The sequence below is a fragment of the Nematolebias whitei genome, chromosome 12 (assembly GCF_014905685.2).
Source record: "Nematolebias whitei isolate Nwh7 chromosome 12, NemWhi1, whole genome shotgun sequence".
NCBI classification, from domain to species: Eukaryota; Metazoa; Chordata; class Actinopteri; order Cyprinodontiformes; family Rivulidae; genus Nematolebias; species Nematolebias whitei.
The window spans coordinates 8220298-8235104 of record NC_056509.1 but is presented as its reverse complement, the minus strand read 5'-3'; the positions used below and the strand labels follow the sequence as shown (position 1 = coordinate 8235104).

Genomic DNA, 14807 nt, shown 5'->3' with positions numbered 1-14807 from the left:
TGAAAGTGATGCAGATGCTTGAGCTGGCTGTGAGGTGTTTCCTCCTACAGCAGGAGATGAGTGTCACAAATACTCATCTTCACTCTAAAGATTACAAAGCTGCTTCTGCTTGTTACAACTCAGTCTGTCCAACTTCTGCTTGTTCTGAAGTCAGGTCTCAGGGGCAGCAGCTTGAGCAGGGAGGTCCAGACATCTCTCTCCACAGCCTCTTCCAGCGCTTCTGGGAGGACTCCCAAGTTGTTCCCAGGTCAACAGAGAGACATATGCCCCTTTTGCACTGCCCCTAATCTGCCCCAACTCTGCTCAGCCCTGCACACCCCTACTCAGCCTGGCTCATCTCAGCCTGGCTCAGCTCAGCCTGGATTTACACCTGCACTTTAGGACCGATTCTGGAGGCGTGTCCAGAATCCAAGTCCTGCTAATGAGAGTTCTGCTATATAATAATAATGTCATCACAATGTCAGCACTGTATGTTTCCATACAATGGCGAAATTAGTCTCTGCATTTAACCCATCCACCACCAGGTGGTGCAGTGGGCAGCTATTGAAAGCGCCCGGGGGGCATTTTGGGGGTGAGGCGTGCTGCCCAGAGACGCCACGTGATGTGCAGTGACTGGGGATCGAACCTGGGACTTTCGGGTCCCAAGCCGGCTGCCCTGCCTCTACACCATCTCGGCCCCCATTCTATGAGTTACTCAAAGCAGTCTGCTCCTCAGATAAATAATGTTAAATGATCATTTTTATATACGAATGTTTCTGTTAACTTTTTTTATATATGATTGTTTCTGTTCAGTGCCCTGACACGACTTCTGTTGTGACTTGGTGCTGTATAAATAAACTGAACTGAATTAAATCTGATGAACCAGATTCTACAAAAACATTTATATTTAAATATAAAAAGTTAAGTCTGGTCCTCTGGACGTTCAAAAAACAAAACAAACAATTATTTTTTTTTCTACCTGGATTATTGAGCATGCATCAGGATATCTATATTTAAAATTCTATATTTTTCTTCATCATTTGATGTATTTGCACTCATTGTGGTTTTGTTTCTTGTATACAGATTATTTCTTGTATACAGATTATTTCTTGTATACAGATTATTTCTTGTATACAGATTATTTCTTGTATACAGATTATTTCTTGTATACAGATTATTTCTTGTATACAGATTTTTAGCTTTGATTTAAAGCTTTAATTTAACGCGTAATGCTTGTTTTGTGATTTGTACATCTGTGAGTTAGAATAAAGTTGTATCAAAGGCTGTGCCTCTTCTTTAAACATGTTTGAGGGAAATATTCCTGAGATTCAATAATTTAGTCTTTTTATAATTTTTCAGTTGAATTAACTTTAATTAACAGATTATTTAATAAAGTCAAAGGGAAAACAGGATTTCACGATAAAGCCGGGACCGTTTATTTATTGTTAATCTTCACTGATAAAAAAAACAAAACTTGTTTTTTTATACATAAAATGTAAAAAAAAACCCGTTTACACCCTCCATCCTGGTCCTCCCGCCTGCCAGGGCTCAAATCCGGCCTTTGTGAGCAGGCGAGGCCGGGGCTCGGGGTTCAGCCTCGCGGGCTTTAACGGCCCGGCAGCTCGTATGATCCTCGGCGGTGACACTGCTCGCTTGAATTTTATAGTTGGCTGTGGCTGAGTGGTTAGAGCAGCCGTCCTCCAATGCAAAAGTTGGGGGTTTGAATCCACCAGCAGTCACATGCCGAAGTGTCCATGGGCAAGACACTGAACACCTCATTGCCTCTGATGTGTGTCTCATCAGTGTATGAATGTGATCTAAAGCACTGATTAGTCTCTTTAGAATGATTTGTTCAATTATCTTTGTAGAGATCTAGTATAGAGCTGTATGAATGGGTAAATGAGGCACAGATTGTTGTAAAGTGCTTTGAGTATCTTATTAGATAGAAAGGTGCTAGTTAAGTACAGTCCATTTACCAAACACAAAAAAACGCCTGGACTTCATAATTAAACACGGTGTTGTCATTATTGTTTTTAAAATCTTAAAAATAGATTCAGCCGCTGCGCCGCATCCAGAGAAATTGCAAATGGCGGCTCAGTAAAAAGTTTCTGGGATCCAGTGACTCCTCCCCCTGACCAACGGACCGGCACAGAGTCTACAATACTGCAGACGCTGCACCAATCAGTTGTCAATCTCACGCTCTATTCTTCCCTCAATCATGAACACTTTTTACAACTCTTTAAATGCTAAATATTTGAGACAAAAACTCCAAAAGCAAAATAAAAAAAGGAAAAAGCCTTAGTCATGATCTGTCAACTAGCACATCAAGTTGTTGAGTTTTCTTTCCTAAAGGCTTGGTGTTGGCAGCAGGTGAGCTTCGGTCACATTGAAGGTCTCGCGTGGGCCTTTTTGTCAACGCCTCTAATCCCTCTCTCCTTCTCTCCGTCTCCCCTGTCTTTCTTGCGAGGAGCATTTTTTTGTCATTACTTCACTCGTTATAACTTCCAGATGTCCCTCATTCCTGCTCAGGGTTTTGCGTTGTGGGTTTGAGGCTCGGACGCTTACAGTAACCGACCCGCTGCCGACTGAGCCCGAGGACGGGAACATGCCTTTTCTGTCTCGCTCTCTCCATCCTGCCATTTGGTTTTCCTTCAGAGTTAAAAATAATAATACATTTTAAGTTTTTTTTTTTTAATTTATTTCACATGTAGCTCAGTATAGTTTTGCCCCTGATGTCAGGTGATTCATTGCATTTCCCATCTACTCAACCCATTCTAAAACTAGTCACACTTTGATGTCTGCATTTCCTCAGTGAAGGAAAATGTCACAACATGAACAGTTTTTAACGGTTATATCTTCATTTGTTGCAGAAACTAACTTTAAATTCTCCAGAAATAAGTGTATAGTGTCTGAACTACTAAAACACCTCAGAATCAATGTGAGCATTGACTGCAGCCTTTGTGTCTTTCCTTTCAACACAGGGGCAATAAAAATTAATCCCGCACTACAACAATCACTTCAGTGTTTCTGTCTGCACCTGACCTGTTGTGGACCTTAATTGTTGGCGTTTTTTAATACCTCTCTGGTATTAATTTTATATTCTCTGTTTTTTTTATATATATATATATATCTTGTGTGATTCCTTGTGTATGTTCCTATTTATTGAAACTCTGGCACAACAATTTCCTGCAGGATCAGTAAAGTTCTTATCATGTTGGTGTCCACTTGAATCTTATAGCTTTTGTTTTTAGTCTTCAGTTTCTGTCTCTCTGATGAAAGACTGTTTCCTAATCACATACAAACTAGGGCCCCGATTTCCTTAAATTTGGGAAATCGGACGATACTTGCATGAGAAACCGATTTTACAGATTAAATTTTTTTGTTTGTTTTAACAATTGTCTGAACTTCATTTATATTTCAGAGCACTACCTCATGGCCAGTCAAAACAAGTTTGTATTGTTTCTAGGATTTTGTTTTTCAATAAAATAAGATTAGAAAATTGAAGGTGCATTGTGACCTTAGAACACTTGACAGTGTCGCTTATAAAACAAAATTGTTATCGGCAGGTCAGACTTTTAGAAATCTGTGATCGGCCAGAAAACGGCAATCGGTGCACCCCTAATACAAACCGTTCTTTTAATCCGAGCATGCAGCGTTAAGAAATCTGCACACGTTGGTGTCGTGATAATTTAAACGCACCTGTTTCAGGTAGACACATTGTGGAAGAGATCCAGGTCGAGGCCTGTGATCCTGAGCCGTCACACTGGCCATTTCTCAGAAAACGACCCTGACTTCTCTTGTGGGTACGGACTGAGACTGGGCCCGATAAGCATGGGGCTAAACCAGTCTGGCAGTGTGGATTAGGTGGCGTCTCATGTTTTTCCAGTTTCACTGCATCCCAAAGCCCACTGCTGCTTACACCTGCTCTGCAGGGTGCATGCTGGTGTGTGTGGAGCTTCCAAAGCTCAGAGTGCATTTGATCAGAACAACACTTCATCTTTTCCCAGTTCTCTCACTGGTCCCACACGTTGCAAAATGATTAGCTGCAGTCATGCTGTAGGTTGGAAAATGAGCTTCTCCAGCGTTTTTGGTTTTCTACCACACCTCGTGGCAACAGTCCACCTGTGCATGTTGCTAATGACTGAAGATGTCGGATCAAACCATGTGGCAGCTCCTCTTTGTCAGCTGCGACAAGAAATGCAGGTTGTCATTAAAACAAAGTAAAAGTACACACACCTCGATCCCAGAGTACACATGGGTTGGTCAGGAGTACAGACAGGTCTTATTAAATTATGTGTTGACTGTGCATGTGGATATATTGACTCTGAATTTCCACAGCACTCACCCATGCAAACATGTGACTGCAGTTCATAAAGAATGACCAGTTACACTAAGTGCATATTTACTGTGTTCCTCAACAAACCATCTGGTTTTAAAGTGATGAACAAAGTTTTCTTGTTCTTAAATCTTCATTTAATCTGCTCAGCTGTGGTGTTTCTACTAAGGACAGATAGAGACATAGTCTCCAGTTATGTGTCGGGTGCAGAGTATTAGGTCTTGTTGTGTGTACGTATTTGAACATGCGTGTTTGTAGCAGTACCTTGTTGTGGACCGGGCTCCTGGCTCAGATGAAAGGCTTTTCTCATGTGGCTGCTGTAGCTCCTGGGTCAGCGTGCAGCCAATAATTTCCTTCTGAGCTTGCCTTGTTTCCCTCTTTATCTGTGGCCTGCTGCCCTGTTGGCTCTGACCGGAGGAATAAACTACAGGTAAATTTAAATATTTATTCAAACTGAACATGTCACTAAATGTATGTTGACAGAAAAATGTAGATTAAATAAATGTGAACGTTAATTGAGGCACAGTTGGATGCAGAGAATTGGCCACTGACCTCTTTTGTTGGCATTTTTTAATAATAATGACAGCTATGTGAATTACCAACAGTGATTTTTCATTGTGCATTGGTGACATGGTCATGGGTGTTGCACAATCACGGTCACCTAGTGGTGTGAAATAAACACGTAGGTCTCTATGTCCACTCCATAGTGGGGCAAAAGGCCACGAGGGCAGCGACGGAGCCATACTCCTGCTTTTGTGGGCGATCACACGTGTGCGGCCCAGAAATCATCTGAAGAGTTCAACAAAGTCAACAAAGCTTAGTTCACTACACCTTCAACTGATGATGTCATCAGTCAGGAACTGACCCCGTGCCGACCTGCTGATGAAAATGTGCCGTGTCAAAGACCACCATGCCAGGCTCTGATCTAAGGCTGCAGGACGGACTGACTTTGGGCTAGCATCCTGTACCTTTCATTGGATGGGATAGTGTATCAATCAGTTCTGGCAGGACCTGGGATCAGGAACCCTCTCCTGCACAGCTGTGGCATGCATATGAGGAGGACAGATATTCTGGCATGCAAAAAGCTGAATAATGAGAGAGATGTGGATTGTTTGCCTCGAGGAAGTGCAGAGACAGAGTGGGTAAAATGGGGAGAGTACGTAGATATTGATATTCCTTTGTGCGTCTTTAAAGTCGACCCTTTTTGTCACAAGGGCGTCTGTTCTGTAATCCTATTTTGTAAAATCATAAGAAGTAGGTGTCTAACCAAGTTACCCAGGTCCTCTTGGTAGATTTTTAGAAGAATACATCCAGAGGACCTGATTTAACTTTTAGATTTTTCTATCTAGTTTGTTTGTTTCTATCTTTTAGATTATTAAGCAGCATCAGGATAAGCAGTAGGTGTATTTCAGTTTGAGCACTCAACCTAAAAAGAGGCTCCTGGGTGTCTTCCTGCTTCCTTGATAAGTCCTTTGTTGGATTTATGTGCTGGTTCCGTCTGTACAACAAAAAACACACAAGCTGAGGTAAACAAGGGTCTAGGAGTACTCCCCTTCCTGTTCTCAGCCTCAGAGAAGTGATAGGGAGACACATGGCTCACTGGAGAATCTAGTCCTGTCTGCGTCCTCACTGGGTCCTCAAGCCTTCCCTTTTACAAGTAAGCCCTGAACTGAAGCTTTTCAGCCTCGTTGCTTTTAGACAGTTTCTAATTGAAATCCTAGTTGTCTAAGTCTGCAGGTTTTCATGGTGATTGGATACTTGCTTACTGTCTGCATGGCTACTATACTGTCTAAAACTGGTCTCTCTTGAAAATGAGTCCTCGTGACTCAATGACACCACCTGTATAAATAAAGGTTAAATATAATAAAATAAAACAGTTATAGTAGTAAAGGTCTCAGACATGGCTGGGTCAGTGACAGCTTAGATTGCTGATTGATTTTGATCAGTGGTAAATGTGAATTAAAGGGGTCAGGGACTACCAGTCCTGTCCTTAAAACCCTCAGAGAATTTTTACCACTGCTTGGTCTGAAAGCTCCTATTGAAAGGTTTGTGTCAAATGTCAATACAGAGGTGGGGTTCCAACGGGGTCAAAAGAAGTGCCCCACCTAGTTTGTTTGGCAAAGCCAAGCTCCTAAATAAATATAATGAGGTAATTAATGGCAAACAGGACAAACGTATTCCTGGAAGCCCACAGCCCTTATGCATCCAGGCCAGTAGAAGAATGGACAGAGGTCCCACAAGTCTACAAACAGCAAAGTCTTTCCAACACCAGCTTTGTGTCTCCAAATGAAAAACTTCAGTCCTGTGTTGGAAAGCTTTAACTTTTGTAACACAAATGCTTGTTTAAAGATTCACAGTCATGCAGGCTTACTTTTAAACCACCAGTAGGCCTCTCTGTGACGTGTGCATCAGACCAGAACATTTGGATATCTAATAAATCTGTTTTTCAGTTTTAACTAAGACAAACTTTGTCTTTCTGCCCAAAAACTTTAAAGCAGATACAACAATTTTCAGTCAGGTCATCTGGACAGTTTCTTTTTTTTCTGAAACATTTCACCTTCCATCCGGAAGGCTTCATCAGTCAAGAAAACGCACAACACAAAACTGTCCAGATGACCTGGGGGCGGCTGTGGCTGAGTGGTTAGAGCAGTCGTCCTCCAATGCGAGAGTTGAAGGTTTGAATCCACCAGCAGTCACATGCCGAATTGTCCCTGGGCAAGACACTGAACCTCTCATAGCCTCTGATGTGTGTCCCATCAGTGTTTGAATGTGATCTAAAAGCACTGATTAGTCTCTTTAGAATGATTTGTTCAATTAGCTTTGTAGAGATGTAGAGTGCTGTATGAATGGGTAAATGAGGCACAGATTGTAGTGTAAAGCGCTTTGAGTGTTTTGAAATGAGATAGAATGGCGCTATATGACAAGTGCCAGTCTACATTAGGAATCTCATCCAGCCTTATGTTCCGACTAGGAGCCTCAGGTCGTCCAATCTAAACTTGCTGATGGCTCCTCGGACCTTCTTTAAGACTCGAGGAGACAGATCTTTTCAAGCTGTGGCGCCTCGCCTCTGGAATGAGTTACCTTGTACCATTCGATCTCTGGATTGTATAGATACTTTTAGGACACAACTTAAGACCTACTTTTTTAAACTTGCTTTTTAGCGTAATACTGTGTTTTATTGTTTTGTATGTTTGTTTTTAATTTATTATTTTATTTTGTGCAGCACTTTGTGACCCTGGTCTGTGAAAAGTGCTATAGAAATAAAGTTTACTTACTTACTTACTTATATAAGTACAGTCCATTTACCATTTACCATTTACCTGACTGAAAATTGTTGGATTGTATACCTGGATTATCGAGCATGGACATTTTTGGTTTTGAACCGGTTTGACATGACTGTCGACGATGAAGAGGGCCGGCACAAGAGGAGGGGGCGTGCCAAAGACACCATCTTAGCACCAACATAACTGGTTTGTTCCACTTTGGAGTAAGCTGTTGGGGGAAGAATCAGTTTTTGTGTTGTGTGTTTCCTTGACTGATGAAGCCTTCTGGATGGAAGGTGAAACATTTCAGCAAAAAAAAAAACTGTCCAGATGACCTGACTAAAAAAATGTTGGATTGTATACCTGGATTATTGAGCATGGACTTTTTTGGTTTAAAGCAGATTGCTTCACTGAAGGATGGTGTTTAGTTGTGTTGACTCAAAAAACGTACTACAGTAGTCCCTCGTTTATCGCGGGTGTTTAGGTTCCAGACCCCCCCGATAAGTGAAAAACCATGAAGTAGGGATAGTGGTACAAGAGAAGTGTAGCAGGACAGCAAAGAGTTAACCCTTCACAGAGCTGATGCAGCACGGAGCAGAAATGGACATTTTATTTAAACTTTAACTACAGACATTGCATTTCCTGCGAAGATGCAGTGTGAACACTTATTGCCCAAGAACTTGCTGAAAAACAGCTGAAATTAGCTAAAACAGCTGAAATGTAGCTGAAGTGGAAGAACAAGCCTAAATTAGCAGAAGAAGCAGAAAGAACACATATTTTCTGAATTTGGTTTAAATAAGCAGAAATGAGCAGAAAAAATAGTAAATTAGCCAAAGAAAAGCTGAAATTAGCAAGAAATAGCCGAAAGGTAGCTGAAGCGGCAGAAAGAAGCCTAAGTTATCAGAAGAAAGTGGAGAGAGCACTTACAGATGCAAACGTGCACATAAAAGTTGAAATTCGCTGGAAAAAATAAACCGAAATTTACAATAATAAATTTAAAAAATATATTTTTTAAAATAAACAGTCCATGCAACATGGATTGTTTATTTAAAATATTACAGTATTTAAATTTAAATAGTTTATTTACACAGAAGGAGGGAGATTGGGAGCAGGTGATGAGTGTGATGCAGTGGAGAAGTGGGCGTGGCAGAGAGAGGAGATCAGGACATGCTGCAGGAGAAGCTTCTCCTGCACCTGTGTGCCGCACACAGGTGCAAAATCCATCCATCCATCCATTATCTTTTACCCACTTCTTCCATTTTGGGTCACGGGGGTCGCTGGTGCCCATGTCCAGCAATCACTGTGCGAGGGGCGGGGTACACACTGGACAGGTCGCAAGTCCATCACAGGGCCACATAGAGACAAACGAGACAAACAACCATTCACTCTCTCACTCACACCTAGGGACAATTTAGAGTTACCAATCAGTCTAACATGCATGTTTTTGGTCTGTGGGAGGAAACAGGAGCACCCGGAGAAAACCTACGCATGCACGGAGAGAACATGCAAACTCCACCCAGAAAGGCCCCTGGACCGGGGTTTGAACCAGGGACCTGCCTGCTGAGAGGCAGCAGCTCTACCAGATGCGCCACCGTGCTGCCAGGTGCAAAATCATTTGAAATAATTTATTTTAATTAAATAATCCATGCCGATCGTGCAGCTCATCCATCAATCGGCCAGTTGTGCGTCACGTCTAAACTTATTTTGAAAAACTGCGAAAGTCGAACTGCGAAGTAGAGAGAGACTTCTGTAGTTGTGAATATGTGTCATGTTGCTATAGTAACAAACTGGTAACAAAGTTTCAAACTGGTTATTTGCAAGCTGTCAAGTCTACCTACATGGACTGTCTCTGAAGTGTTTCTGCTGCTGGTCGTCTGGTGGAATATTAAAAGGACCGAGCGTTTTGCTCCGTGTCAGGTGTTTCCTACCTGACTCGGCTGAGCTGGTTTCTGTAGAAACAACTTTCCCTCCCTCCTGGAGGGAGTGAGGGAGAAACTGAGAGCTCGTTGAGCTGTTTGTTTTATTTCAGCAGGCATTTCCCCGCCTCGCTGTGGGAGAACGTCCTCCTTCAGCACGATGCTCGGCCCGTGCAGGCGAGCCTTCGCTTGGCTGCTGGTCAGATCCGTCTTCTTGCGACACATGCAGCAGCTAAAAATACAAAAGGATGTTTCCATGGACATTTAGTACGACTCGTTTACTGCTTTTCGAACGTTTAAATCAAGCCTGCCTCTTTGGAGAAAGCAAACTGTCTGCGCCCCCTGAGCCCGGCTTCAAAACCCAATATTAACAATGGGGGATACTAATCCAGTCCCTTTTAATGAAACGGTCATTTGAAGGCAGAGTTCTGTCAGTCTGACTAATGACGTGCACGTTACATTATTTTGACTGCATGTGGGTGATTTTAAATGATCACCCTTTTGAATAGAACAGTTATATAAAGGTAAAAACACATTGAGGGTTATTATTTTTTCAGATAATTCCTGGACTTTTGTGTGGCTAGAAGTACTTAAACATTTAAAACAGCATGATTAGTAAAATACAGGTAAACTGAGATCAACAGAATGAAAACAAGTTCTTTTACATTTATGATCTTTAAAAACATTACTTCCATAACAGTACTGTTATGTAAGGGTAAATGAACAAATATAAACCAGCAAAGCACTTGCATATCACGACAACTTGTTTATTTTAATAATAATGACAACAACAATAATAATAATAATAGTAATACATTTTATTTGAAGGCGTATTTCAAACAACTCAAGGTCACCGAACAAGAAATACAAAGATATAAACAATAAAAGGCAGACATCAATAAAATCAAAAACAATTAATGATAGAAAACGTAATGACATTAAACAGAATAAGCGAGTTTGAAAAAGTGAGTTTTAAGGTTATATTTAAATGAGGGCAGAGAATCAGAATTACAGATGTGCTGTGGAAGAGAGTTCCAGAGACGAGGGGCTTTGTGGGAGAAGACTCTGGACCCCATGGTTGTCATGCGGGCAGGAGATCTAACAAGAGAAATGGATAAGGAGGAGTGAAGACTTCGGGCAGGTGTGTAATAACAAAGAAGATCAGGGAGGTACAGAGGTGCCAAGTTATGGAGAGCTTTGAACGGGAGGAGGAGAATCTTGAAGTCGATGTGAAATTTTATGGGTAACCAGTGAAGATGTTTAAGGATGGGGTGAAGTGTTCCTTCGACGTAATGTGGTGATGATCTGAGCAGCTGTGTTTTGGGCAAGCTGAAGTTTATGGATGATTTTAAGAGGAAGATCTGAGAGGAGGGAGTTACAGTAGTTTAATGGAGAGGTGCAAGAGCATTGATGAGGATGGCTGTACTGGTGGGAGTGAGAAATGAACGGAGACGGTTGATGTTTCCAAGATGAAGATATGCAGACCGAGAAAAGTTACTGACATGAGATTCAAAAGATACAGTGTTATTGAGGATTATTTTGTTATAATTTTGTGCTCCACTGTTTTGGCACTTTGCCACAGTCTCAACACTCATCAGTTCTGCACGACACCAGTTGGGGCCGGTCCACTGTCGGTACCACCCCACTCAACCTGGCTTATGGGCCCACCTTGTTCATGGTTCCAAGTGAGCGGCTCTGAGGTGACGACTTTAACGTAAGCAGACAGCAGCCGTTGATTGGCCAGCAGAGCTACGGTGCTGGATGACCCGCCCACTTAGTTTTGTTGTTTTCAGTTTGTCTAGTTTCTAGTTCAGTATGGAAGCTATAAAAACACATCGTGGACCAAAGACGAGGTCCAGACCTTTAAGTCTTTACTTGTGGATCAGAAGATTCAACGTGAGCTGGGCGGAGCTACAAGAAACAAGCAAATTTACCGTGAGCCATCGAGATGATGGCGCAGCATGGCTACACCCGGACCTTTAAGCAGTACCAAGATAAGCTAAATAATTGAAATCAGATTACAGTTATGATGCCCGCCCACTTTGCATTGATGACCACGCCCACTTTACATTGTTGATCCCACCCACTGAGCAGAGAAACAAGTCACTGAGGCAAACCACCTCCACCTGAGAAGAACCGAGAAGACGAGAGTCGAGTGGAGTCGCACTCATCGATGGCAAAGAGACTTTAGAGAACTACTGCACTGACCAAAGGCAAACAGAGGTTCATTTGCATGAGATACATGCAACCACCGAATTATAAGAGTATTTTTACAGCATAAAGTTTCAAACATCAGATACAGTTGAACTAATAATCAGACCTTAGTGAGCTTGGAGCCAGTCCAGGTTATCCTTGGCTCATGTGAATGAGGAAGTGACTGAATAGCTTTCCACAAATGAGGGAAATGCTGACTTTGTCTGCACAGATCAAATCTAACTTTGTTAGAGAACGCTGGCAGCCGCTGCAGATCCCTCCCAAGTTCGTTTTCCCACCAGGAGCCATAACTGCAGCTAACTTTTTATCATCCAGCCCCTCTCTTTAAAGAGGACCAGTCTCTACCTTTGAGATAAAGTTCATAATGGTGCCTGACGTACGGGCATGTTGTCCTTTATATTCTATAAACACCGGTCGTTTGCAGATCACATGCCCGTGCTTTATTTTAATCTGTTGAGTATTAAGAATTGAAACAAATGAAAACATTAGTTTGATTCAATTGATTGTATTTTTATTTAGGATAGTAATCAGATTACATGTTCACTGATTTTTAGCTGTTGTAGATGAGATTTGTGGTTGTGAATGCATCATTTGTTGACATTCTGTATGATGGGCTCATCAGCAGCCGAGGATCACATTCAGCATCCACCACAATAACCAGGTGCAGAGCGGCTGCAGCTGCGATCAGCTTCACCAGCCACACCCCGTCCACAGCTGACATTTTGTTTGTTACGGTCAAAGCTACAGCAGCAGCCCATGTTGCCATTGTTGGGCAGTTCTGTCTGTCGTAGGTGTGAGACGAACGTGATTCTGCTGCAGAAGAAATGTATAAACAGAAACTGTACGGTGACGTGGGTTCGTGTCAAGACTGCACAGTGTGACCTGCAGAGGCCTTCCCAGTTTCTGGTGGTTTCACATCAAATGGTTTTCCTGGACTTGAAGCCTTTCTTGCTGGAATCAAATAAATGTTACCTTCTTAGCTAGACCTAATAAAACAATATTCAAACTTTGAGAGTCTGTTTCCATTCAAATTTACACTGAATACTTGTCAACACAAAACTATTTTGTATTCTTCTTTATACTGTCCTTTTTCCACATGTTTAAAACGATAATTCAGCCCTTTTTGCTCAGCATCTTTTAAACGCTGCCATTTTGGATTCAGTCATTTGACCTCTGTTTAATTCTTCTTGCAGCTAAACCCTTCACTTCCAAGGTGAAGCAGATGCGCCTGCACAAGGAGGACTTCGAGATCCTGAAGGTGATCGGACGTGGAGCATTCGGGGAGGTAACGCAGCATCTGTTCTGTTGTACTTTGCTGTAATGCAACCGTTCAGGTTGTTGACACACTGCCCGGTTTTATTAAGAGCTCACAGAGAATTTCACAACCAGTTCTAGTATTTTCTTTGTTTATTATGTGTCCAAAGCAAACCCACTTGCTTCTATTTCCTATTTACATTCGTTCTCTTATCACATTGACAAAGATGACCTGGCTGTGGTTGTGTCTGTTAACAGGAAGTGCTTGATGTTTTTAGTTCTTACATGAGAGTAAAGTCTCTACCAGCATGAACGGAGTGTTTTGTTCTTCAGCTTTACAGAACAGTGTAAAGGTAACGGTTCAGATAGTGTAGGTGGACAGTGATTGAGCGTATATATGTAATCCTGGGGCACACAGTTAACATTTGTTGAAATATCAGATCTTAAGTGATTGAAGGAAACTGCAGGAAATAGGCACCAGCTTCATGTGAACTGGAGAGAAGCAGGTTAAAGACACTTGATGGCCGTCGAGAAAGTGAAGCTTGAAGTTTATGAACCTATAAAAATGATGGGATGATTTTTACTTAACATTCAGTGGTTTTATGGTTGTTACATCAGCTCTGCAGTCCAGCCTGTGCTGTGAATGCCAAAGAGACTGAAGCCCTTGAAGTGTTTTGTCTTTTGGGAGCTTCTTAGTTCCTAAACCTTTAGAGAGTCTCTAGAAAAGAAGCAGTAACTTTCACTGATGCACAAAAACCTTCCTGCTCTCACTTCAGCTGGTTTGTCTGTTTCTCACAGGACTTGTGTTCATTGGGGGTGCAGCTTGTGCAGTTGTGATCTAAAGTTTACATGACATTATCATGGGCATGAAGTTCATATTCACTATGATTTTTTTAAAGAGTTATTTAAAACATTAATTTTCAAGGGTGGAATGATTATATACATACAACTTAAGTATTTTTTGTCCTGTCACAGAGTGAAAAGAATTGGAAATACTCTCTGTCCCTCTTGCGTACACGATAACTTGAAAAATAAGTGAGAAGCCGACTTCCATTTTAGTACGTGGCTACATCTAGGTGTTAGAACAGTCCCTATTGAAAATTGAGCTGCTAAATCAAATTCCAAGATGGCAACTGTCATATTTATACATAAACCAGCCACCCCAAACATTTGAAGAATCTATGCTTTCTAGTTATTATTTTGCATAAAAAAACCTCCCCTCCTCCCACTCCTTAAAAACTCCCAGCCTTGTTCATTACTCAAAACTGCAATCATGGGTAAGACTGCCGACCTGACTGCTGTCCAGAAGGCCATCATTGACACCCTCAAGCAAGAGGGTAAGACACAGAAAGAAATTGCTGAACGAATAGTCTGTTCCCAGAGTGCTGTATCAAGGCACCTCAGTGGGAAGTCTGTGGGAAGGGAAAAGTGTGGCAGAAAACGCTGCACAACGAGAAGAGGTGACCGGACCCTGAGGAGGATTGTGGAGAAGGGCCGATTCCAGACCTTGGGGGACCTGCGGAAGCAGTGGACTGAGTCTGGAGTAGAAACATCCAGACCAACCGTGCACAGGCGTGTGCAGGAAATGGGCTACAGGTGCCGCATTCCCCAGGTCAAGCCACTTTTGAACCAGAAACAGTGGCAGAAGCGCCTGACCTGGGCTACAGAGAAGCAGCACTGGACTGTTGCTCAGTGGTCCAAAGTACTTTTTTCGGATGAAAGCAAATTTTGCATGTCATTCGGAAATCAAGGTGCCAGAGTCTGGAGGAAGACTGGGGAGAAGGAAATGCCAAAATGCCAGAAGTCCAGTGTGAAGCACCCACAGTCAGTGATGGTCTGGGGTGC

At 42.2% G+C, this 14807-nt stretch overlaps 1 protein-coding gene across 2 annotated transcripts in view; it reads left to right on the top strand.

Annotated features, from left to right (window-relative positions):
• Positions 1-12906: 12906 nt before the first annotated feature.
• The window catches only part of cdc42bpab (CDC42 binding protein kinase alpha (DMPK-like) b), a 114021-nt gene continuing 112120 nt past the window's right edge, over positions 12907-14807 (top strand). For both annotated transcript variants that reach the window (XM_037685707.1, XM_037685706.1), the window contains exon 1: positions 12907-12993. In XM_037685707.1, coding sequence (XP_037541635.1) covers positions 12931-12993 — 63 coding nt within the window. In that variant the 5' untranslated portion in view covers positions 12907-12930. The remainder of the gene's footprint in view (positions 12994-14807) is intronic.